This window comes from Mixophyes fleayi, chromosome 1 (assembly GCF_038048845.1).
Source record: "Mixophyes fleayi isolate aMixFle1 chromosome 1, aMixFle1.hap1, whole genome shotgun sequence".
In the NCBI taxonomy this organism is placed as follows: Eukaryota; Metazoa; Chordata; class Amphibia; order Anura; family Limnodynastidae; genus Mixophyes; species Mixophyes fleayi.
The window spans coordinates 357,714,954-357,741,301 of record NC_134402.1 but is presented as its reverse complement, the minus strand read 5'-3'; the positions used below and the strand labels follow the sequence as shown (position 1 = coordinate 357,741,301).

General features: G+C 39.3%; 1 protein-coding gene and 1 long non-coding RNA gene across 3 annotated transcripts in view; one reads left to right on the top strand and one right to left on the bottom strand.

Annotated features, from left to right (window-relative positions):
- Nucleotides 1–26,348, bottom strand: part of IFT81 (intraflagellar transport 81) — an 89,608-nt gene that overhangs the window by 15,832 nt on the left and 47,428 nt on the right. Inside the window, exons 13-19 of one of the 2 annotated variants that reach the window (XR_012677777.1) lie at nucleotides 20,691–20,819; nucleotides 16,058–16,147; nucleotides 12,452–12,538; nucleotides 11,674–11,745; nucleotides 11,513–11,598; nucleotides 8,278–8,445; nucleotides 388–433 (exon numbers count right to left, since the gene is read on the bottom strand). Coding sequence is in view for 1 of the 2 variants with exons in the window: in XM_075178331.1 (XP_075034432.1) it covers nucleotides 388–433; nucleotides 11,513–11,598; nucleotides 11,674–11,745; nucleotides 12,452–12,538; nucleotides 16,058–16,147; nucleotides 20,691–20,819 (510 nt within the window). In the remaining variant the exon portion in view is untranslated. The remainder of the gene's footprint in view (nucleotides 1–387; nucleotides 434–8,277; nucleotides 8,446–11,512; nucleotides 11,599–11,673; nucleotides 11,746–12,451; nucleotides 12,539–16,057; nucleotides 16,148–20,690; nucleotides 20,820–26,348) is intronic. The other variant, XM_075178331.1, reaches the window with a different exon arrangement.
- Nucleotides 5,225–7,789, top strand: LOC142095391 (uncharacterized). The gene is made up of 3 exons (XR_012677778.1): nucleotides 5,225–5,427; nucleotides 6,766–6,916; nucleotides 7,662–7,789. It is a non-coding gene; the product is annotated as an uncharacterized LOC142095391 (long non-coding RNA).

Here is a 26,348-nt window from a genome sequence, read left to right as displayed (position 1 = left end):
AAGTACTGCTGTGATGCTTGTTAAATAAACATCTCCATGCAAGCATTTGAAACCCCTCTTTATATATCCTGTGTGTGGGAGTTGGGGGCTTGTCATCTTTTTCATTACTACCACCATTGTCACTCTGAGTGGGGACCATTTTTCTAAATCATTAACACTTTCCCTGTGTGGGCATGTCATCTACATCACCATTTCCCATTTACCCTATGTGGACGCGAGACCCTGCTTACTGTGTAGAATTATTACAGAGGTGGACCTACTTGTGACCCAGTGCCATAAAGATGTGCAGTCCCTGCAGATCATCTTATCCTTTCTGTGTCCAGGTGTAGGTTGCGTTGCTACCCCCTCTAAATTCATAACATGAGGCATATAAAGCTTATTTCTTACCTTTCCCAGGTTTTCTTGCTCTTGGATGTTCTTTGAATATTGATCCCTAAAAGTTACAGAACAAGTGTCATTTTAGCCATTTGATAAAGAAGAAACTGAGATAATAAATTGTAATAAATGTTTAATATACAATCTGCAGTTTGAACAGCTAAGTAGTCAGACTCTAGAAATGTTAAATTTCCCAGGCTATTGTTTCAAATTAAACTATAGCATCCTCTAATGTTGTGACTGGAGTTTTTAACCCGTAAAATGGGACCCAAAAATGTTTTAGACTACAAAATATTAAACAACCAACCAACTTTAAAAAAAGTTAAAATAAGTATCTGCTGCCCTACTCTGTTACATAAATTTAATCCCCAGTTATCTTCTTCCTGCTGGAGATGCTCCCGTTCCCTGGGTTCTTTAATCCATATTTGGTGGGAATGTCCACTCATTACCCCATTCTGGAACGAGGTCATTAGAGTATCCAGTATTATTGTGGAACATGAGGTTCCCAAGGATCCTGGCTTCTGGCTACTTTCATACTCCCCTACTCAATCCTCAAAATATAAAAAATCTCTACTGAAACATCTCAACAATGCGGCCAGGGCAGTTGTACCTACGCGCTGGAAATCCCGTACACCCCCTCTGATTATGGACTGGTTCAATAGAATTGACTATTATATGTCCATGGAAGACATCATCCTCTCAGCCAATGACAAATCCACAGAATTCTTGGCCACATGGTTCTCCTGGATTGAGTTTAAAAATTCAGAGGATTTCAAGATAGTTTGTTTTTTACCTGTCTGCGCTTGTTAGCTCCCCTCCCCTCTCTTCACCTTCCTTATGTGTCCTCTATTCCCCCCCCCCCCCCTATTTCCCCTTTCCTTTCTTGTTGTCCGTCTTTGTCTCCCCTTCCTTTGGGGAGTGTTTTTTCTTTCTGAGTCTGTGCCTTATTGCCAATTTAAAACTTTTGCGTAGTGAGTTACGTCAATGTTACGGGCTATTGATGGTCCATTTGTTACAAGTGTTTTGTACTGACAGTATTTTTTTTTAATGGATCATTCTTTTGGTCAAGTTTGTAATAATTCTTGCTCACTCGCAATGAAAATAAAGAATTTAAAAAAAAAAAAAAAAAGTATCTGCAGTAAAGACATTACAAAGAAATCACTATTGATTCATAATTGAACCATGGGCTGCAAAGCTTACTTCTACATATAGGTACTCAGCCAAAAAAGTTTCAACCTTAAAGTGCACTTGTCAGGTACACACTGTGAAGGTAGGCACATTTGACAGTGGAGCAAGCAAAATGTTGCTTCTTCTGATAGCAGCTGGCTTTATATAGGGGATTCGGGGCATTCCATGACAAATATGGTTTATCTGCAGTATTGTGTCCTGTCTGCGAATAAGTACCAAAAAAACAAGTTTTTGTGGGATGAAATATATTCATGGCCAAGTTTTGAGAATGACACAAATATTATTTTTCAGAAAGTCTGCTGCCTCACTTTTTATGATAGCAATTTCATATACTCCCATGCCATGAAGAGTGATCAGATAAATTACAATTCATTTCCAAGTCCCTCTACCATGACTATGAACTTTATTCCAAAAACAATATTTCCACTGCATTTCAGCCCTGCCAAAAAAGAACCAACTGACATCAGGTCAGTGATTCTCTTGTTAACACCGGTAAGAGTGTTGATGAGTACAAGGCTGGATATCACTCTGTCATGCTGATTGAGTTAGAACAGACTGGAAGCTTTAAAAGGAGGGTGGTGCTTGAAATCATTGTTCTTCCTTTGTTAACCATGGTTACCTGCAAGGAAACACATGCAGTCATCATTGCTTTGCACAAGAAGGGCTTTACAGGCAAGGATATTGCTGCTTGTAAGATTGCACCTAAATGAACCATTTATCGGATCATCAAGAACTTCAAGGAGAGAGATTCAATAGTTGTGAAGAAAGCTTCAGGACGTCCAAGAACGTCCAGCAAGTGCCAGGACTGTCTCCTAAAGTTGATTCAGCTGTGGGATCGGGGCACTACCAGTGACTGGGGTAAAGCCATTTTCTCTGATGAATCCCATTTCAGAATGTTTGGGGCATCTGGAAAAAAACGCTTGTCTGGAGAAGGAAAGGTAAGCGCTACCATCAGTCCTGTGTCGTGCCAACAGTAAAGCTTCCTGGGACCATTCATGTGTGGGGTTGCTGCTCAGCCAAGGCAGTGGGCTCACACACAAGTTTGCCTAAGAACACAGCCATGAATAAAGAATGGTATCAAAACATCCTCCAAGAGCAACTTCTCACAACCATCCAAGAACAGTTTGGTGATGAACAATGCCTTTTCCAGCATGATGGAGCACCTGGCCATAAGGCAAAAGTGACAACTAAGAGGCTCGGAGATCAAAACATCAAAATTTTGGGTCCATGGCTAGGAAACTACCCAGACCTTAAACCCACTGTGAACTTGTGGTCAATCCTCAAGAAGCGGGTAGACAAAACCCCCCCCACAAATTCTGACAAACTGCAAGCATTGATAAGGCAAGAAAGGGCGGCCATCAGTCAGTATGTGTCCCAGAAGTTGATTTACAGCATGCCAAGGCGAATTGCAGGGGTCTTCAAAACAGAAGGGTCAACACTGCAAATATTGACTCTTTGCATAAACTTAATGTCAATAAAAGCCTTTGACACTTATGAAATGCTTGTAATTTTACTTCAGTATACCATAGCAACATCTGACAAAAAGGTCTAAAAACCAACCCTTTTGTCATTCTCAAACTTTTGGCCATGACTGTACTAATGAAGGGGTCCACTCTGTGCACTTGCGAAGCATTTCTGATTTAGCAGGATTCTACAGAGCCTTTTTCGACATGCAAAATGGACACATTTTTACATGTGAAGCAAGAAATTAAGTGTGAAGCACATATATATGTTTGCATAAGCCAATATAAATATTAAACCAATAATATGTACAAATGTGACACAAGTCAAGTCACAATATCACTTCATTCTGAAGACTGTAATTAAGACATAAATGAGGATTCAAAGAGCAGTATTTTGGGAGGGAGAAAAATTGAAATATTTTTTTTTCCCCAAGTCCTTTTGCAGGAGCTCTTTCTCGTTCATTCTCTCTGTGAAATCACACCTGCTAATTTGCATAGCCTCATCCCCTCCTGTCAATCATCAAGCAGAAAGGATGCCCCTGGATTTTTTTCCCCATTGTTGGCAACTATGGGGTATTGTGGTTATTATGCACAATTATAACTTATTAGAAAATAACAAGCTTCTCTTGTTAAAATTGGCACATGGATGTCCCAACGTTACCCGTTTTATAATTTCTACAATGACAAGTTCATATTTCATGTCTCTACCTCCTATTGTCTCTCCTCATTCTAACTATACCACACCACTAGTAACGCCACAAAAATGCCAGTTGCCAGTGGCTGCCTGAGTGATGACATTGGCTTACAGTTTCAACAAAAGTTTCCACACCAACAATTACAATTGTTTTCTGCTACCTTATGTTTCAACTTTCTTAGATTGTAAGCTCATTTGGGTAGGACTATCTTTACATTGTATTTTATATCATTTATTTGTATCATTATCCTCTCAAAGTACAGCCCTACATAATATGTCAGTGCTTTATAAATACAAGATAATAATTATAATAGTCTATTTTACAACATGTAGAATTTCCAGGTTTCAAGAAAGCAGTGATCCCCTGTATATTAGATTGGTGACAATCAACTTTTGTCTGCAGTTTGATGTGGGCAAACTTCTCTGTAGGCAGTTGTCATGGCAACCCTCTGTCATTTTCCCTATTGAGCAGCAATTTTCATCAGTCCATAACTAAATTCAGTGAAATGACCATACTATATATATTCACATAAGTGATTTATACATGTTGTTCCTGCTGTAGGAACAATTATTAAATTAGTGATTAATTTAATGTTATGGCATTAATTTCATATATTATGTATACCAAAGTAAATAGTTCAATCAAAAGAACTTCCTCAAACAATATGAGGCAGATTCAATTTGGTGTGAGTTGTCGCAATGGGTCTCCAGAACAGTCCCCATGTTCAGATGCGCTTATTGCCGGCTATTAAAGTAACAAATGTGAGGAAAACGCCCGGGAATTTCTGTAAAAACTGTGATGCAATCTGTCTCCGCCGAGTGTTCCAGAGACCCATTGTGTCACCTTGTACCGAATTGAATCTGCCCCAAAGGTTTCTAAAATCTGCTTCACAGAAAAAGAGATATAAACAAAAAACCCAAAAACAAACAAACAAAAAAAACCCCCGTCAGACACAGTAACTATGAAAAAGTAAAAAGACAAAAAAACACCTCTGCCAATGATTACAGTGTCGCTCTACAGATAATTGACTACAACTCTTCACAAACAATTACATTTGTGCCTCATGCTCGGAGCCCTGGCAGCGAGTCAGCTTATATATGACCCCTTACCTCCTGCTGTTAATACCAATGCTTTTACTAGCGTTTTCTAACGTTAGTAAAAGCATGTAAACAGGTATGGGGATGCAAACCAATTGGTTCAGATAACTCTATACCCACATGCTCTTGAGCCTACGGCAACACCTTGCTCTATTAACGCATGTTTACATTGACCCTTCCACCCCCTCACCCATGACTGATGTGGAAACTATCTTCACTACTATCTTAAGAATCACCAAACTCTAAAATCAAAACTTTCAGATATGAACCATTAATGTAACACACATTGTGCAATGTTAAGCTGACATCTACTGCAGTTGTGTTAAAAGTTAATTATCTCCCAACTTCATTACAGACAGATGAGGCACTTTCCCACACCTCAAGGACAATGCCCTAATGAGATCTGACAAAGGATAAAGGTGAAAAACTATTCACTTTGTAGCTGCTGTGAAATCACTGGCATTCACCCTATTTATGAATCTACCAAGTCCTACAGTGTATTTCCACAAAGCAAGTCTGCCAAGCTGCCAGTCACTCTGTGCCTGCTTTGTTATACTAGTATCTTCCAACCTGAAGAAGAGAGGAGAAACAGCATGGTGGAGATAATTAGTAAGTAAAAACCCTTCAGCTATTTCATGTTTATTATTCAGCTCAGTATTGCACAGTCCTTGTTATATATTAATGTCAAATAGTGGCTTTACTTGCTGTTTAACTGTTCTGCAGTTGAAAATTAAAACGTTGTAAACTATTACTGAGAAATAACCTTTAAGTAGTCTGCCAGTTTTATACCACTGGATGAAGCTGTTTACAACATTCTGGGTACTTATATGTAAATATTAATTTTAGTTTCACAATTGTTATCTTCTGACTCTGTTAGCCCATTTAATGTCAGTTTCATGGTCTTTCTATTAAACAGATTAAACAGTTTAGAAATGACTAAATGAATGTCCAAAGGTTTCATCCATATGAAACATCATTGTTATTAATGAAGGTGGTAGTAGTCGGGCTGCAAAGCTCTTTTCAGCCTCAAAGAGCTTTTCTTACCATACATGGTGGTCAAATCCACATCGTGTGCCTTTTCCATGTTATGTAATTTCCTCTGCAGCTGAAAATAGCAGATCCCCAGTCATGCAATCAAATACACTGAGTGTTAGTAAGGTGCACAGCAGCTAATTACCTGAAATGTGCAAAATAAATCCTGGGACACCTGCGAAATCTCCATTCAAAGTTAAAAATAACCAATACTAGGAAAAGCACATTTTCAAAGGAATTAACACTGCTTCAATATACTTTTCATGCCATAGCTGTCATGCATTTTGGGGGTGGTTATGATTATTACATGGATCTGCATAACACCGGAGCCCCAGAACTGGGCTGGGGGTTATTACTTTGTTACCCCACAACCACCATGTGAGGAGTGAGCGTAAAACTACCATCAGGGCGCCCCAGCAGTATACTGCCAATTATTAAATTGTTCTGGTCTCAAACACACCAGGGGGTTGTTTTCGTTGTGTGTGTGTGTGTGTGTGTGTGTGTGTGTGTGTACATATGTATTTTATTTTTTTATGTAAGGGTTGTGTAAGTAAGAGAGTTGTGTTGGTGTGTGGGGGTCAATGCAATTTACCACTTCTATTTAGACAAGGTCGGGTTAGGGTATCCAGCATTAGGGTGGGGAATGGATTTTTAACACATGAAAGCGTGGTTAAATAATTTGCATGTTTCCTAAACATTCTATTGCACAGTTAACACAGATTAACATATGCGGTAAGATTTTACCATCACACAATGGTGTGAAGTATGGTATACCATTATAAATCATTGGTTCAATCTGTAAGACTCTTTCTATGTCTATCAAAAGCTGGAAAATACTTGTCTGCTTGGCAACTTAAGCAAAATGCAGATAGTTAACAGTGAAACTCTGTTATGATGCCTCATTTTCCATCTCAGGAGACCAACTGCCCAAAGCCAGGAACCTGTGGTCATCGACAAGCTAGAGCCAGGAACTAGAACACAACCTGTATCTACCAACTGCCTGAAGCCACAATCTAGCGCTGTATCCGTAATCTACTGCCCAATGCTAGGAACTAGCAGAGTAAAGGTAATCATGAACTACCTACAGCCAGAACTGCCACAGTACCAGTAACCAATTACCTAAAGCCAGGAAGTAGCACTGTACCTGTTCTCATGAACTACCTACAGCCAAAAACTGCCACAGTACCAGTATCCAGCTACCTAAAGCCAGGAAGTAGCACTGTACCTGTTCTCATGAACTACCTACAGCCAAAAACTGCCACAGTACCAGTGTCCAGCTACCTAAAGCCAGGAAGTAGCACTGTACCTGTTCTCATGAACTACCTACAGCCAAAAACTGCCACAGTACCAGTGTCCAGCTACCTAAAGCCAGGAAGTAGCACTGTACCGGTAATCATCAGTAGCTCAGAGCCAGGAACTGGCCTGGAGTTCCAGGCCAGCTAGCACTGCACCTGAATCCATGAACATGTATCCCCACCAACAGCTACAATGTTTACTCCAGTATTGCATGTATCAAGTATCAATATCTCCCACCTCTTAGATGGTAAAATCAATTTGGTAGGATCATCTTTATATTTTATTTCATGTCAATCTAAGTCAATGGCTTGTTTAATGATCCCATCAATGTACAACACTACATAATGTGTTGGTGCTTTACAAATAAAAGATAATAATGGTAATAATATGTTGTATATGCTGTTTTTAATCCATGGGTCTGGTGATTCATGTTAGGTTGCATTTACTTCTCATCTTTTTGAAGTGATTTGAAACGCCTAATTTAGATTATCTGTGTGTTTGTATTTACCCTCTAGGTGTTGCTGGTAATACTATGTCCAAAAGAAAAGCTAAAATAAAGAATTTGGATACAAGCACTTTGGACGGTCTTTATTTTTTACTCTTGGCAACATCCTGTTCTGCAGATTCTCACAGTATTTACAAAATAATAATAATAATAATAATAATAATAATAATAATAATAATAATAATAATAAACAACAACTTTGTAATGTTACTATAGTGTGGGACAAATCACCCCCCCCCTCTCTCCAAACCTGTAATCAATCAGAAGATACAAAGGATCAACTGACAGATAAGAAAACATGACAAGTGGTTAAAAAAATGAATACAGGAAGACTAGATAGTGATGGTCATAAAATTTTCCAATGCTTAACATACATTTAGAGTATATGTAAACGTGGAATTTCTCCTGTAAGGGAGGCTTTCCTTCCCCATTACCAATACAGAAGTCTAGTATGTGTCACACCTCTAGGAACTGTTCCCCTATCATCACTGCAGCAGCAGGCAATTTCTGAGCCATTAAGAGGTGGAGTTGCTGAGTAAAATTTAAAAGTTGTCAAGAGAAAGTGTGCACTTAAAGAGTCACCTGTACATTCAGCACACAGTTCCTGTTGACACTTTCAATCTTACCTGACAACTCCTACAAATCTTGGAAGCTGAGGAGTCCTGTTTCTGTAACAAGCAGCGATTGTAAGGTAGAATGACAGGGCATCCCAGGAAAGAGAACCCACAGGCCTTCTACTCTTGCTTGTTGGAGAACCTGTATTTTGAGTGGAGTTCTTCTTTAACCAAAATCATCTGGAATATCACACACATATATAATGCTTGGTGCATGATAACATACAGCTTTTGAAGATTAAAGTAAATTAATAACTACTTCTACAATAAGGGCCTTGTACTGTCTACACTAGTACGAATTTGCCAAGGGTGGCATACATACCACCTCCCCTGCTGTTTTTTTTTACCATGATACCACTGCTTTCAAATACCCATCTTGGAATGCTAGGGGTTTGAAAGCAGTGACAATGACACCAGAGTGAAAGCACATGGTAGTATATATAGTTATACTTTCATTGTCTGTAATATGAAAGACTGGACACTATGTTTAACAAAAAGGGATCTGGTCATGACATGTTAAGGTGTGCCATGTCCACCCATTCCAACCCACCCTTTTCCCCTCCCCTAAAACCATCATTACATTGCCGCATGCACCAATTGGCAAGTGAAGGGGTGGTGAGTAAAACACACCTCCTTATACAGTTGGGAAAAAAGTCCTGACAGTCAAGTAGTCCCCCAATATTGGGACTGCTCTATCTATCTGAAACAGTTAGGAGGTATGCAGATACTATATGCTGCATCCACCACAGTGTGAATTTCCATTGGCAATGGATATTGCAGGAAGAGCAGATGATCATTCTTAGGTGAAGGTGACATTACCATTTAACAGTGAGTCATTCTTAGCCAATTGTGCAGAGGACACATTTAATAGTTTTAACATATATTAACTGTATGATCAACTAAAAACCAACACACAATAGGCATTATCAAGCCATTTTTAAGTATAAATCACACTGTATTTTGATATTGATCCTAGTTTAAAATTATCACTCGACAACCTCATCTGAATCAACTGTATCACTCAATTTTTCTATCACTAAGCCTACCTACTGTGTAATATATGTAATCATATTCTATAAATTATTTTGCCAAAACTCCCACACTTTTTCAGCCGCTACGTAAAGTAAAACTGGGAACATCTATATTTGATAAAATGACTACAAAGGGAACATGCAGTTGGGACAATGTCCTGTGGTATTATTCAGATTTCTTGTATTACTATTTATAAGTCTGACCTCGGAAAGAATGCCTCATAGATTCAAAAATGTTCTAAATTTAGATACCAAAATACACAGTTCACATTTTGTCAGTGCTCACATGATGGATGCATTTTTATAATGGAAAATTCAAACTCACTTAAGAGTTTAGATCAATTTTAATCTTGATATCTTCATGCAATCTTCTTTTATGTAGGATTAGAAAGCAAAAGATAGAAGATGGTTGTTTTCTAAAATTGTCACAAAACTAAATACAAAATTAAAATATTTCCATTATCATCTAGCTGCAGATGATGGTTTAAATTACCTAATTTGACTGATTAAAAATGATAACTTTGGAACTTATACAACAAAACTGGATCTTACATATTTATGTAATAAAATGTACATAAAAGGCATAACAATGATAAGGTGAAAAGTGAGCATTCATGAATGTATTAAAAATCCTCCATTTCACAAGCACATTCTTAATGTTTATTGTTGTTTTTCAAAAAATGTTATTGTTGCTTTTATTGATGTATTTTCATAAATGTGTCATTCTGTTGACTATGTGGATGAAGTCCCTTTACATTATTTTACAGGTTAAGCTGTGAAAAGCAGTTGCAGGTAGCAACTTTGGATAATCCCAATTCTTTAAATACACACCCCCGATGTAGCAAAAATATGGCAGAACCATCCAACCTCAACTGCAGCACCTGCAGCCTGAAGGTACTGCTTAAGTGCAGGCAGCCCCTCTGCAACACCCAGCGAAGGAGGAAACAATCCAGTCTTTCCTATTCCATATGTGTGGATTGTGTTCTCATACTCAGTTGACTTCAATGACTGGCTGCACATAAACTATGCAATCTGCCTGCTAGCTGCAGCTCACAGAGACATGGGGAGATTGCCACATGGGATTGAATCGGATCTTAGCTAAGAGGGGTATGGGATGGCAAATCATTAAACAACTACGGCTGTTTAAAAGTGGACAACCCAATCAGGGGTCAAAATTGATCATTTCTTTTATTGTATATACTAACAAATCTTGCAGCATGGGACAATGTAGGCTTGTAAGGCCACATGTATATAGGCGTTTTCTTGTTGCGAGAGATAAATTCACTACCTAGTAGGGACAGAAATTGCGGAATAAATAGTGATCACTGATCCTCATATTAGCTGTACAGTCTGTACACACAGCATATGCCGAAATAGATACAGCATGGAAAATAAAAATGATGACACATGTGGCAGAACAGGGTATGCATGTGCTCAAAGTGTTAATATAGGGCATAAAAGGGGCCATTAGCACAATGAATTGCAAGTAATTGGGCCTGGATAGGAGAGATCCAAAAACTGGAGTCTATTTTTGGAGAACAGCGATACTAAATTTTCCCTGCTAAAGTTAAAAAAAAAAAAGAAAGTACAAACAAAACAAAAAACAAACCATAATATAATCATTGTAATCCTAATCAAATATGAGTCTACTCTAAGCATTATCCTTAGACCTACACTTAAGGTTTATCTAAGCTCTAGTGCAAGTGTGTGTCCCATCGTTAAATCTGGATCAAGCGCTAAAATTATCCTTTTGGTTTTTACTTTGCCATGGGTATTATTCCTCAATTTATTATTGTCATTGATTTTTAAGGCACCATAGTCCACAGAAGCTTCAGAAAGTGAGGAAAACAGAGCATACATAAAATATGGGTGCACAAAATAAGTGCAGGAGTGAAAAAAAAAGGGTATTGAAGGCCCTGCTCTAGAGATCAATTGTTAATTCGTGTTAGAATCTCTAACACAACATAATTTGCACCAGTGGAAACAAAGAAAAACATTACTTTCATACTCTACTTCTGGGATACATTTGAAAGTAACAGTTTATAAGTTTATGTGGCCAAACTAAAGAGATCCTTAACCTTTTATAGACCTATGCCACAACACTACATTCTAAATATGAAAAACGTAACTGTATCATGCAACTATGTATGCATTTTTCATATATTTCTGTTATTTATATATGAAACTAAAATGTGTTTGAAATACAAGAAACCTACCTGATCGCTTTCCTTCTTTCCTGGGAGTCAGGAGAGACATAAGCTTTCATCTCATCAGCAGCACGCTGTATCTGTACTTCTGCAATCTAACAAAGAATACATAGTGACTACATCTGCCCAAAATATAGTAAAGATTATTTCCCAAATGTCCACTTTCTAACCTTTTTCATCAAGTTTATGTAATGGTACTGGCTCTCAGCTTGGCTGCATTCTTCCTGAAGCCCTCTGACCTCCTGAGTTTAAAATAAATACAAAAGAAAGAAAATAAAACCAACAATAAATATGAATACAGGCTAACAACAAAATCACTACTTACTTTTTCATTTTGGCCAAAATGCTTTTCAATCACATGCTGAATGCGTGACAAGCTTGAAATTGTTTTTATTTAAATTTCTGTGAACTCATAGGGGTAAATGTATTAACACGCAATTCTAGCAAATTGCTGATATTCGGTGACTTTGCCGGCCAAATTTAAAACGCCAATGTGTTAAAAGGCAAGTTTTGCCTAATATTGGCGATTTGGTAGAACTGCATTTTAATATATTTACCCCATGGTGTAATATAGTTGGTTTATTTTATATGTGGCTGTGTTATGTGCACTACTATGGTCACAGCTAAAGGATTCCGTTTTGTGGTTGGTCTCACATGTGGGATCACTCTGTTTATCTTTCCCAACTTCTTTATCAATATTTTAACAGCCGTGGAAAAGATCCGCTTGTATAGGCCACAATGACAAGAAACTTTTAAGTAATTAACAGAGTGGGCATAATGTAAAAGAGCGCACAATATAAAAGTCTATGAATAAGGATGAGGATGAGCAAATCTCTGCTTAATGGGCATTTAGACAATACATGGCTTACGTGACACTCAATACACACTCATATACATACACAGGCAAAACGAGACAATATTATTAGGATAGGTTAAACAACACTATACCTGCTCTAGTTTGGAGCAGTTACTCTCTAGGCCAGCAGCACAGCTGTCATATTGTGCTTTCTTTTCATCATACTCTTGGGTCATCTCCTAATGTGAAAAGGGCAGAGATTCATGTCAGCAAGTACTGCGATACCTCAGCACATGGCACAGAGAAATGTAAGTTCCTGTCAGTCAGCAACTTGAGCTTGTCATCTTGGCATACAGAGTGTTGCTTACATAAACTTAGCAGATGTGTATCATTCCCATTTCACACATGGAGGGGGAGTATGGGGCTGTCTGGTGCTTTAGATAGACACATGGCTCATAAATCCTGCAGTACTGAAACAACCAGTATTATAAAAGAATGGAAAAAGTCAGCCAGCGGCATCCGCAAATATCAGTATTGCTATAGAATCCACTATATAGGATGCATAGAATCGCCTTTATATAGGATATATTGAGAAACGACCAATTGATGAATTGGAGATAAAGCAGAATATAATTTGTAGAAATGCTTTGCTAAAAAGAGAAGCTTGCATAAAAAGAATGACAAGATCTGCCAAATGCACAAGGAGGACTGTACATCCAATATATAATTTCACTGGATGCTTTGAATTGCTATATATGTTATATTAAATAGTGTGGAATTCAATGCAGGAGCTAAATATTTATTTCTGTTATATGAAAAAAGTACATTTCCGGTAAATCAGTGACCATATAAATACAATGACTTTGTTGCCATTTTTATACAAGACAGAAGTTGTTGCTTTTTCAGAAAACTTACTGAAATATTGTAAGTGTATTCAACTATTCAAATGCATTTATATTATAGAACTATGTTCAAGTATAATTTCACAACAGTTTTCATTTAGATCTATGAAAGAACTAAAACATGCAGTTTAGCAATACTTTGGTAGAACTGTCCAGTGTTATAGGAAGACCTGTAAATGTAAAATAAACATCTGTCTGTTAATGACTATACAGAGGCAGATCTGTTCTGCAATATTAGCTGGTTTACATGAAAATAGAATGTCAGTAAGGTGATTGACAGTGACTGCAGCCTTCTACCATGTAATCTGAAACAGATCTGGCCCTCCATACAGAAGATAGACAGTACTACTTTATATTATTGCTATTTCATTTACATTATGCAGAGGGGGGGACTCTGGCTTCATGTGATCAGAGGCCAATTGCTACCCACCTCCTACAAAAAAAAGGGATCCAAATGGATCTAAAAAGCAGCTGCTGGGGCAGGGGAGGGATGGGAAATTATAGCACGGGGGGGGGGGGGGGTAACGCAACTCAGCAGCCTATTAGAACCATTTTAAAGGGGGAAAAAATGCAGGATGCCCAGCCCAAGGTAGCCCCCCAGCTCAGCCTGCCCCTGTACAGGGGTCACCAAGCACCAGTGTATTCTCACCCAGTACCCCAGATCAGTGCCAAGAAATATTTATTCTTGAAAGAACACTATTTAGTATGTCCAAGAACATGGCACACAGACATATGAGAACTGGCATTGGTTACTGTCCTGTTGACACCATATTCTGTAAGTATATAAAGTTGTAGCCACCATTCGATTGAATTTGAACAGCCTTCCTCTGAGAAGTGCACCTGTTTCATGCCTAAACTCACAATGAATAGAAATGAATGGCTCGTGGAATAGGAAATAATTTTCCATTTTCTGCAACAAAAGTCAAGCTTGCAATCATCATCTATTCAATTAGCAATTCATTTTTAGCTGAAAGGTATTGATATCTTACCAAAAAATAAAGATTGCCTTATCTTATTTATTCATTCCCATTAATAGATGACTGCAATATTCAATGTGTGTTACTGTTGGCATTATTCAGGAACTCAAAAGAATCCAAAATTAACCTTCTGTAAAGAACAATAAGCATAGTTCACTACCCCCTTATATGATATTCTTTCATCTTTGTGCCACATGTTACTAGAGCTTTATATGAATTTACAAAATGTAAACAGTATTCCTCTAAGAAGTGCACTTGTGTTTCTAAGTAGAATCTGAGTGGCCACTCATCATCAGGTAGATGTAACTAGAAGAGTGTAAGGGCAGCACAGGGATTCTGGCCCACGAGGATGTCAGGGTGCCCCATAATAGTTGCATATTAGCTATTGGTGGATCTCTACTCCAAAAAGCTTGGTCCCTTTTTATCTCCCAGATGTATAATTGGTTTGGAATGTAGTGATTAGGGAGGTCAAAGCATTAAGCTGAATGACCATACCAGGATTTTACCAGCCTTGGGGCATGGTGCATTTTATTGCTGTTCCCAGATGGATACAATGCTGCCATGAAGGAATGTATCTGATCAGCAATGGCATTCACACATTCCTCTATTTGCATCAAGGTAGTCAACAGGATTTATTTAATAACCTGGTGCAAATAGTAAAGTAACGGATAGCTACCAATCATAACAGTTTTTAGTGATCTAGAAGGTCAGAAAAATTAAACTAACATCTAAAGCTGGGTACACACAACACGGTTTTCGTCCAAATATCGGCTCAATCAGCCGACATACGACCGCTCGTTCAAAAGTCGGGTCAGTGTGTGTAGTGACACGATGGTCGAGAGTCTGCCCAAATGGACGATTGTCGCCTCATTTGGTTGGTCGTACCGTTTAATATTTTCGTTCCAATCTCATTTCCATTGTGTAGTGTGTATAAACTTCCGACCGATCCACAACAGTGAGTACGAAATTACAGTCATTGTTCACGACAACATGGCTGTAAAAAGTCGCTAAAGTAACGTTCGCTCTTCCCGTTATCGTCCTAAACAAGGCTAGTGTGTATGCAGTCCATGGACCGAGCGATCGGAACATCGATCGCATGTAAAATCGATCGCCATAAAAAGTTGGTGGAAAATTCTGTAGTGTGTACCCAGCTTAACTCTTTGCTATGGATTACAGCACATATTCTACTGATTATTTTATTGAACTAACAGTACACCACCATTATGATGCCAAAAGGTACCTGTACGGTTTACACTAGGTAGAATGAATTTTGCCAAAACCTTTTCCAATTCTCTACTTTCCAGTGGTTGCATTCCTTAGTTCACTTACAACAATGATTTCTTGTACAGTAGTAGAACATTGCTGTGTTGTCTGTTGCCTCATCTCTGACAGAGTACAGGATACATACTATTTCATGTTCAAAGTCACATGTTAAGCAGTGACTTATATTGATAGGGCAGCTGCACAAAATCAACTGGCTAAAAATAATCAATTCATGTTAAAATATGTCTTACATTTCTACAATAACTAGTTCATATTTCATGTCTCCACTTTGCATCTCTCCTCATTCCAACCGTACCACAACGCCGGTAGCTGCACAGAAAGGACAGTCGCCAATAGCTGCTTTATTATTGGAGGCTGTGTGGCTGACACAACACACTTTCCCCACCAGCAGCTACAACTGTTATTCCGCTACATTGTGTATCAGTTGTTCACCACACTTCTTAGATCGCAAGTCTATTTGGGCAGGGCCATATTTACCTTCTGTTTCATATCATCGTTTGTAATTTGTACAATGATACCCTCAATGTACAGCAAGAAAAGAAAAAGAGATAATAAATAATAATGAAAAAAAAGCTTTCAACGCTTGTGTACAAACCTGACATTTTTGACGTAAAGGTCTCAGCTCTTTTATAACAGGGGCTAATGCTGTTTTTTTATTCGATATCATGGAGTTTAACTTCTTTACCTAGGGTAGAACAAAACAAAAATACTAAAGCCATAAACATATCAATAAATGTACATCTTGTGTAAGTAAATATAATTTGTAAGTATTGTGTTATCTACATTCATTACAGGAGAGCTGAAGACAAAAGCTGAAAAACTGACCTTTGTTCCTGTTGTAAAGTTACTATGTGAAAACGCGACAATTTAAAAACAAATGGCTATCAGACAGGTTTTTTTTTAATTATTAGCTCGGATCCTGCTGTTGCCTCCTTTTTATCAACTGACTTACTCCTGAACTTCGGCTAGTGACTGTTATCATTGTACCTGCTTTGTAGTTAAAAGCATCTGGAATTTTTTTGAATGTGTTGCTAACAGGAACGCTGATAAAAAAGTCACAATGGTGAAAAAAGGAGCATTGTCAGTTAGAAATATGTCACTTGTACAATATAACAGTTTTTGCTTGTGTCCAAGTTAAAGAAGAACTCCACCTAAAATGAAAAATGTACTTAAATAGAATTTTTTGCATTGGGTATAGATGAAGTTAATATAGAAAACTAAAGTAGTCCCCATTAACATTAACAATACAACACTGCACTCCTCTCTGAGAGTAATGTACTGCCTGTTTTAAACATGCCTCTCCCCAATGATCTTCCCATAGATGTCAATATAAGAGGATAGAGGAGCATGACGTGTAACCGTTAGAGCCAATCGGATCCTTGGCGACAGAAGCATAAAAGGTAAGCATGACTGTTTTCTATATTAACTCTTTGAAATCCACACAAAACAAGTTTCCATTGTGGGTGTAGTTATACTGTAATATGTTACTTTGCTATTGTCTAGCGAGAATTTACAGTGTATCAGCTATTTTATACAAACATATTTGTCTCACCGAACAGTGCGGATCAGCTATAGAACCCACACGTGTATATATTGTTACTCTGGACCTATGACTGGGTTAGGCATAATGATGTACATAAAGTAAACATATTTTACCCATTATCAAGGCATTATTATATTTCTCTCTTTTTTTATATGTAAAAAAACAAAGCTTTAGTTAAATTTTAATGGAACCTAATAAAAGACTAAGTAAGACCTTTTTGTGGTTTAGGGTGGTTCTACAGTCACAAGATAGAAATACACAAGGAAATGACCAATGATCAGTGTCACAGAGAACAGCACAGTTTTAAAGAGTCTTAAATCTGACAAACTTTACTGATGCTTACTTGGCTGCTGTATACCATTTTGAAATGCTTTATCTCAATTTTTATTTGATTATTCATAATGGATATCATAAACGTTCTGGGAAAGCATACACATTAAGCCAACACATTTTATGGAATGATTGACAATCCTGGAGGTCAGCCACTAATAACTGGTGATTTAAGATTTGCGATATTATACAAGACCGTTCTATATATAATTCAATGGTAAAATGTTGGAAGCAATTCTGTAATAGAAAAAGGTAATAAGAGAAAAAGTACAAGTGAAACAAAAGAGAAAAGGGACCAGAGAACAATTCACTCACCAGACCAGATTCAAGGCTACACTAAAGTCTCAGATGCAAGAAGAAGTTCCTGGTAAGGGCACTAAGTACTCAGACTGTAAATCCAGATACAGGAGAGAATTACAGACGTAATGTATCTAAATTAAAAACTTACTAGAAAAATCTAAGAAGAGAGAGATATGATTTTCACACATCTGGGTCAAGATTAGCATATAATTGGGAAGTACTAGACAGGCCACATCTTGTCTTAGGTTTCAGCAGATCCATTTTTATATTGTACACAGAGTATACTAAACACCTCTTCGGAATGCCACAGGTGCAGTATCACTGGGGGCACTTTTTGGCATCTTTTATGGTCATGCCCAATTCTTCTGGGGCAAATATGGGACTGCATCTCCTCCACACTACCTGTGACCCTTTATGGCACCACTGGTATGAATCAAGTTAGGTTATCCACCCTCATCAGGATGATATGGTGGGTTTGGGGAGTCACCAGGTGGATGGTTAACTCTCAGCCCTGTGCAGCTTCAATGGATGTGACCTGGAGGGTAGTGAAAATGCTATGATGATATTATCAGCCTAAAAGGTCACTAGATATCACTGCATAATGCTTATAGCAACATAGGCAGATAGATGTTAGTTATATTAGATGTTAAATATGTTATTTGTATGTTGTAACTAAAAATCAAATCTCAATAAAAATACTTTATTCAGATTTGCATATAATTCAGAAACTGAACAAGACTATTAGGTTAACCTATTGGGTTAAATACTTAGAGGCCTTGTCTTAAATCACACATTTAATGTAGTTAGTGAAGACAATATTGAACTAAAAAAATATTTTGGATATAGCAAATCTCAGTGGGAATCACCACGTATTTGAAAACAAAGGCTCACCACATATACCTAGCTAAATCCCATAGGTACAAACCATGATAATCATGCTGTCTTGTAAGATTAACATGAGAAATGTACAATTGTTGCACTGCAGGACTTTACAGGACATCTTTCTATATCTATATCTGAAAATTCTACCATGCTAGTAAAATGGTTTGTAAAGAGCAACTGTTGTTCTCTTTATGTAACAGGTCTGTTGAAGACAGACAGCGCTATGAGCTATACCCTACTGTCTCGAAACACTTTTTATTTCATCTAAAACTAGACAAGCCACTGATGGGCGGACAACATGTCCTTGCAGCCAATAGTAACTTGTAATTGCAGGAGCAGGCCAGTGTGTTCGGTTTGTCCCATAAGAGCATCCCCAGGGACCGCTGAAGAGGAAACAAGGGAGTCAGATTACAGAGCTGATAATAAACTTGCAGGGAAACTGTATGTGGAAGGATTCGAATTTGAGTAACTGCAATTAATAGATATTTATTGGGAGAGGAAGAGGAAAAGATTTGAGCCTAAAGGGAAATGGATTGAAACAGATAATTAGGAGTGAGAGAAAGGGATACAGGAAAGGGGGTGGGGAAAAAGCAAACTGATTTTAACATGAGTAATATGGACTCCCTCTCTATTTCTGTTAATAACACACTACCCTCGTTTCTGTCCCCCAAGTCCGATGCCTTGGGGTCATCCTTGACTCCTCCCTCTCATTCAAGTCTCACATTCTGTCCCTCTCAAAATCCTGCTACTTCCACCTTCGGAATATATCTAAGATACGTCCCTTTCTCACCACGGAAGCTACGAAAACTCTTGTTCACTCGCTTGTTATCTCTCGCCCCGACTACTGTAACCTCCTTCTCTCTGGCCTACCTAATTCTCGCCTTGAGCCTCTTAAGTCTATCCTCAATGCTGCTGCCCACCTCATTTTTCTCTCCCGCCGCTCTGTCGCTGCAGTCTCCCTCCAACAGTCACTACATTGGCTTCCCATACCCTACAGAATGAAATTTAAACTCCTCACCCTCACCTTTAAAGCGCTTAGTCAATCTTCCCCTCCCTACATCTCCAATCTCATCTCTACCTACACTCCTACCCACACCCTCCGCTCTGCCTGTGACCGCCGCATCACTACTTCACTGATCACCTCCTCTCACTCTCGTCTTCAGGACTTTGCCCGGACTGCTCCCCTGCTGTGGAACGATCTTCCACGTTCCATCAGGTTAGCATCTACTCTCAAAGGCTTCAAGCGTGCCCTTAAGACTCATTTCTTTATTCAAGTCTATCAGTCCTCCTGCTAACTTACTTGTCCTGGCTCTCTCCCCCAGTTAGTACCACCCTATTTGTGTCTCCACCTTCCCTTTAGGATGTAAGCTCTCATGAGCAGGGCCCTCTTTCCTTGTGTGCTCCTTCTACTATTCCATCACCCTCTGTACCTCTTGGCCTGCTTTGCCAGCCCTGTTTACCCTGTTGTCTTAAGCTTCGGCCTACTTCTCGCTGATTTCTACCATCCCTTTCACTATCTGTCCCAGTAAATAATCTAATTTGCTTTACACTGTTACCTGTGTTTGTATATATTTTTGTTCTTTCTGTATCATGTTGTGTCTTGGTTCTCTGTTTTCTGCATATGTAATGTATGGCGCTGCGGACCCTTTGTGGCGCCTTATAAGTCAAAGATAATAATAATAATAAATAATAATAATAGAGATGTTTGTGTATATGGATAGAATGGCTGTGGGTGTGTTCAGTGTGGTCATGGGATAGTATACCCCCAAGTGAGTATTATATGTCTGTATGTATATGTGTCCTTAGTGGGTAAGATGGTTGTGTATGTATATATGGATCCTGAGTGGATAGGGTGGCTGTGTATGTGTGTTCATTGAATAATGTACCCCCAAAAGGTAAATTACAAGAATAAGGAGGTTTTTTTAACCATATTAAAAAGGCAGGAAGCTGCAGGCCTATAGCTTTTATACAGGACATTCATATAGGAGGTGACTTATAAATTCCTTATCTTTCCCAATACAGGCTATATTATTCCACATTGTACAAAAGGGTTTCTTATATATACTCAAGTGACATACATGTTCAAGTAATGGCATCAAAACTTGCTAATTATTTACTATAAAAGAGTATACACATATTAATATTGTCATTTTTGTATTATAACAATAATTACCATGTCAGACATGTCGTCCAGTGTTCGCCCCTTCATTTCGTCCACTTCACTTTTTAAGATGGACACTCTCTCCAACTCTTCCTGGGTATCACTGTATCCTGATATGCCCCTTTTCTGCTCTACGGTTTGCTTTAAAATGAAAAAGAAAAGAAAAAGTAGCCATACAATATTAATTTATGACCTTAACACCAAAAAATATTACAAGGTTAAATACCTCCTGAAAAATTGGTTAATGTTCGTAAATAAGGGTTACAGGTAGAAATTCATTCTCTATTTGCTGCCATAAAAATCACGGTTAATTAACACGGTTAATTGCAAACACAATGTAATGGGTATATGAATTTGAGATGTGCTTGTTACCACAATCTTCCTGCACCAGGAACCGTGCTGTTTGGGGGCCAAGCTCTTTCCACTATTCAACTCTTAGTTTGTAGCTTTTCATTTGCCTTCAAAATCATAACATTACCTTTACCTCACTAAAACAAGCAAATGAGTGGACAAAACACTGTAGTATCCTGGATTTAACAATCATTGCCTCCCACAGGATCAGCACAAACACTGAATACTCTGTGCTACTGTGAACATTCCCATAATCTGATTGGATACAGATTGTTCTATCCCTGCCCACTAAAAACGGACATCCTGGGCTTGCAGTAAATGAAGATTTACTACAATAAGATTCACAGACCCAAGACAAACACACCAAAAAAACAAACCAAAGAAAGATTCACAATTGCATACTCTAATAAAATGTTATTTGCACATGAATAATATATAATCTTGATTGAAGCAATTAGTGATATACTGGGGGAAAAAATAGGATTTTTGTACTCACCATAAAATCCCTTTCTCGTAGTCCATTAGGGGACACTGCTATACATAGGGGTATAGTAGGTGGTACCAGGAGTCCAGGTACTTAAACAGTTAAATCTGTGAGCCACACTACACCCCTGATATACAGGAAGAATATTCTGTTTATGTCTAACAAAGCCTGAAGGAGGTTAACTAAGTTAGCTAATCACAACCACACAGTCAACCATACAACATTCAGAGCAAGGGTGGGTGCACAGTGTCCCCCAATGGACTACGAGAAAGGGATTTTACGTTCAGTACAAAAATCTTATTTTCTCATACGTCCAATTGGGGGACACTGGTATACATAGGGAACCTACCAAAGCTGCCCCCTAAGACAGGGACTGCTCTGTCACGGCTGCACGCAGAAGCCTACAGCCAAAGCTGGCACCCTGTGATGCAAAGTCCTGTAACCAAATTGACCCTAGTCTGTGTGTGTGTGTGTGTGTGTGTGTGTTAGGGAATTTAGACTGTAAGCCCCAATGGGGCAGGGACTGATGTGAGTGAATTCTCTGTACAGCGCTACGGAATCAGTGGCGCTATATAAATAAATGGTGATGATGATCATGATGAACCTATAGAATTTCACAAACGTGTGAACAGATGTCCACGTAGCCGCACGGCACAGCTGTTCAGCAGAAGCTCTGTGATGCGCCACCTAGGAAGCAATCACAGCCCTCCTGGCAATGGTTTATCTGACCTTGAATAAGCTTGATGGTGGAGGTAATCCACCGAGCTAAAGAGACTTCAGAAGCAGGCCAACCTCTCTTCTTCGCATGCTAACGCACAAAAAGATTTGTGGTTTTGCGCAAACCAGCTGTGCGTTCCACATAGCACCTAAGAGCCCTGACTACATCTAACAACAACAACAACAAAGACTGATCCTGTGACCTAGAACTTTGAAAGGCAGGGACAACAATTTCCTGATTTAAATGAAAACGGTAAACAATCCTAGGGACAAATGAGGGCTTGGTGCGAAGCACCACCCTGTCTTCATGAAAAAAACAAAAAGGGGGGAGAACAAGATAAAGCCCCCAATTTCGAAACTGGGCATGCTGAAGACACCGCCAAAAGAAAAGCCACCTTCCAAATAAGGAAACGAAGCTCCACAGACTGTAAAAGCTCAAGAGGACATTTAATCAAAGCCTGGAGAAATAAATCAAGTCCCAAGGCTCGACAGGATGAACAAATGGAGGCAAAATATGAAAACGCCCCCTGTAAGGAAGTATGAATTTCTGGGAATGAGGCCAATTTACGCCAGAAATAAATGGACAATGCTGTAACCTGCGATTTCAACGAGGCTAAGCGCAACCCCATGTCCAAACCAGCTTGAAGGAAGGCCAGCAACCTAGAAACGAGAAGTGTGAAAATGATTTGATTCACCCCATAAAAAAATAAGTCTTCTATGTTCTGTAATAAATGGCTGCTGATGAAGGCTTCATGGTCCTAACTACCTTAGTAAAAAACCCTTTGCCTTCGGAATCATGGTCTCAAAAGCCACAACGTTAAAAGTCAACTACCATTCTGAGCGGCTAGTCTGGAGCCATTAAGATTGCCTTCATCCGCTCCCTCTTCAGCTTCCTTCAGGATGATAGGAAGGGGAGGAAATAAGTAAACTAGGTGAAACCGCCAGGGAATCACTAGAGCATCCATGAATCCCGCCGCGGGGTCCCTGGTCTTTGAGTAAAAGAGAGGAACTCTGAAATTCAACCCCGAGGCAATCAGATTTCTGGACAAGCCCAGCGTTGAACCAGGAGATTGAAGACGTCCGAATGAAGGGACCATTACCCTGGATGAACTCTTTTCAGCTGAGATAATCACCCCCCACCCCAGTTGTCTACACCTGGAATGAATATTGCCAATATAATTGTGTATGTATGTTAGGGAATTTAAACTGTAAGCCCCAAGGGGGCAGAGACTGATGTGAATGAGTTCTCTGTACAGCGCTGCGGAATCAGTGGTGCTATATAAATAAATAGTGTTGATGATGAATGTGTTTCTCTGCCCACAACGTTATCCTGGTCACTTCACTCCTGGCCCTGGCACTACGAGTGCTGCTTTTATGACTTAAATATGAGACTGTCGTTGCACTGTACAACTGAACTCTGACCGGATTTCCCAGAAGGAACAGCAGAGCTCGGAGTAGCACATTGCAGGCCCTGGATCTGAGAGTCCATATGAATCCCCCCCCCCATCCTCACAAACTGGCGTCTGTGGTGACATTGTCCACTCCCACGTCTGGAAAGATTGGTCCTTGGAGACATGTGACCCGAAGAGCCACCATATAAGTGACAGGCGGACCTGAGATGATAGTCTGATCATCTGCCTGTCCAGGTGCCGGTGGGGATCCTGTCCATTTGCACATGTTCTCCCACTAGAGCGCTCGCGAGTGAGACTGAGCATAGGGTACTGCCTCGATGACCTCTACCATGAAAGCAAAAAGCTTTATGCTTTGTAACAAAGACACTTGTTGCCTGTTCAAGAGATCTCTGATCACGGATTGGACCAAATTAATCTTGTCCTCCAGGAGGAACACTCTCGGCCACCTGGTGTCTAAATCCAGACCTAGAATGCGCATTTTCTGCGCTGAGAATAGAGAAGACTTTGGCAAGTTAATTATCTAACCCTACGCCTTCAAGAAGGATATGGTTATCTGAATGTGCTGGGACAGGATCTGGGAGAACAAAGCCTTCTGGAAAAGATCGTCCATATACGGAATTAACCTAATACTCTGGGAGCGGAGAAGAGCCGCTATTACTGCCATCACTTTGGTAAAAACCCTGGGGAAGTTTCCAGGCCAAAGAGTAAGATCCTGAATTGGTATGGTCGTGCCTTACTGCAAAGCGCAGTAGGCACTGATGACCCTGCCATATGGGGACATAAAGATAGGCATCTTGTATGTCCACAGCACACCTGAATCCTCCCAGTTCCATGGTCGTCTGGCCGACTGGAGACACCCAGGACTCGTACCTGCTGGTTAAGGGTCTTTAGATTGAGACCTGGTCTGCAAGAATGGAACAGGACTATTACCTAGTCACAAGAGACCTGTGAGTCGGGGGATGATTCTAGCCACTTGTCCTGAAACATAAGACATGTGTGCTCCCCCCACAATCCTGTGAATGGGGGAGAAGTCATGCTAAAACCGACTCAGTCGGCTTAAGGTCTCCTCGTCTTGAAGGACCCCAGTCTTGACAAAACACACTCCATGAGAGAGCAGACTGACCCACTGATGCCCACCAAGATGTATTTCTGTAACAATATATCTGAATACCCCCACTAGTCTTCAACCATACAATATATCAATTCTTTGATAGATGAATATAATTGTGAATTTTTTAATTAAAAGGTCACACACCACACACTCTAAGAGACAAGGAAAACCCTTGCTAAACAGAGCAGTCTACACAGGGTTAATGAAACCTGTTCAGATGAAGAAGCACAGCATAGTCCGTTCACACTGGGAAAGTGGCGCTGAAATTCGCCAGGAAGTGGGAGAGGAGTTCCAAATCTCCTTTTCCTGGTAGTGCCTGAAAAATGGCTGCCTGCTGTTAACGAAGTCAAGCTCTGTTGAAATGGCCCCTAGGTGTGTGCAGCATCCACAGCTGTATTCTCTGTGTCAACGGAGATCTTGCTGTGGCTGCTAGTTTCCTCCTTTTGTCTCGGCAATGCTCAATGTGCGGGGGGGAGTTGTGACCACAGCACCTGTCTGTGAGCTGCGGTAGCGGCTGTCAGCGCTAATTAGCGCTGACAACTGTCTGTGTCAGGAATTTTAAAAGTGACCTGCCGGCAATGCTGGGGGTGAGACTACTCACCCCGGCTCAGGGACCCAGGGTGGAGGAAGTCAGCAGGCTATCCACCCCTTGAGAAGTGTCCCTGAGCTCAGCTTTCCCCTCTCCCTGTTAAAAGAAGAGATAAAATAAAATTAAATAACTTTAAAAAAAACCATTACATCTAGGGCAGGAGCCCTGGAAAACATGCCCAACTCCTAAGGCACAAAAACTAAACTGAATATCCTTCCGGTGGGAGGGGTATATCTGAAGTGGAGTGTCACTCACAGATTTAACTGTTTAGGTACCTGGACTCCTGGTACCACCTACTATACCCCTATGTATAGCAGTGTCCCCCAATTGGACGTATGAGAAAATAACATTGGGCCTGATTCATTAAGGATCTTAACTTAAGAAACTTTTTATTTAAGTCTCCTGGACAAAACCATGTTACAATGCAATGGGTGTAAATTAGCATTCTGTTTTGCACATAAGTTAAATACTGACTGTTTTTTCATGTAGCACACAAATATCAATTTCAGTGTACAAATAAGTTATCAAGTATTTGTGTGCTACATGAAAAAACAGTCAGTATTTAACTTATGTGCAAAACAGAATACTAATTTGCACCCCTTGCATTGTAACATGGTCTTGTCCAGGAGACTTAAATAAGAAGTTTCTTAAGTTAAGATCCGTAATGAATCAGGCCCATTGATTTTGAAATAAGCTTAACATGATAAAAAAAAATTATATATATATATATATATATATATATATATATATATATATATACCCCGTGTATATATTATATATACACATACATATATACATACACACAAAATGTGCGAAGCCATTAACAGATCAGATAAGAATGGAAATGTATGTGCATATAGCAAATGTATATGGATTATGGACACTAATGCTAAAAAATAAAATGGTAGCAAAGTGCACAGTTGGTAACAGTTAAGCAGTTTGCTTCAGTCCATGCATTTCCCATACTCTGCGTCCAGTAAAATGACAGAGTATGTGAAGTTCTGTT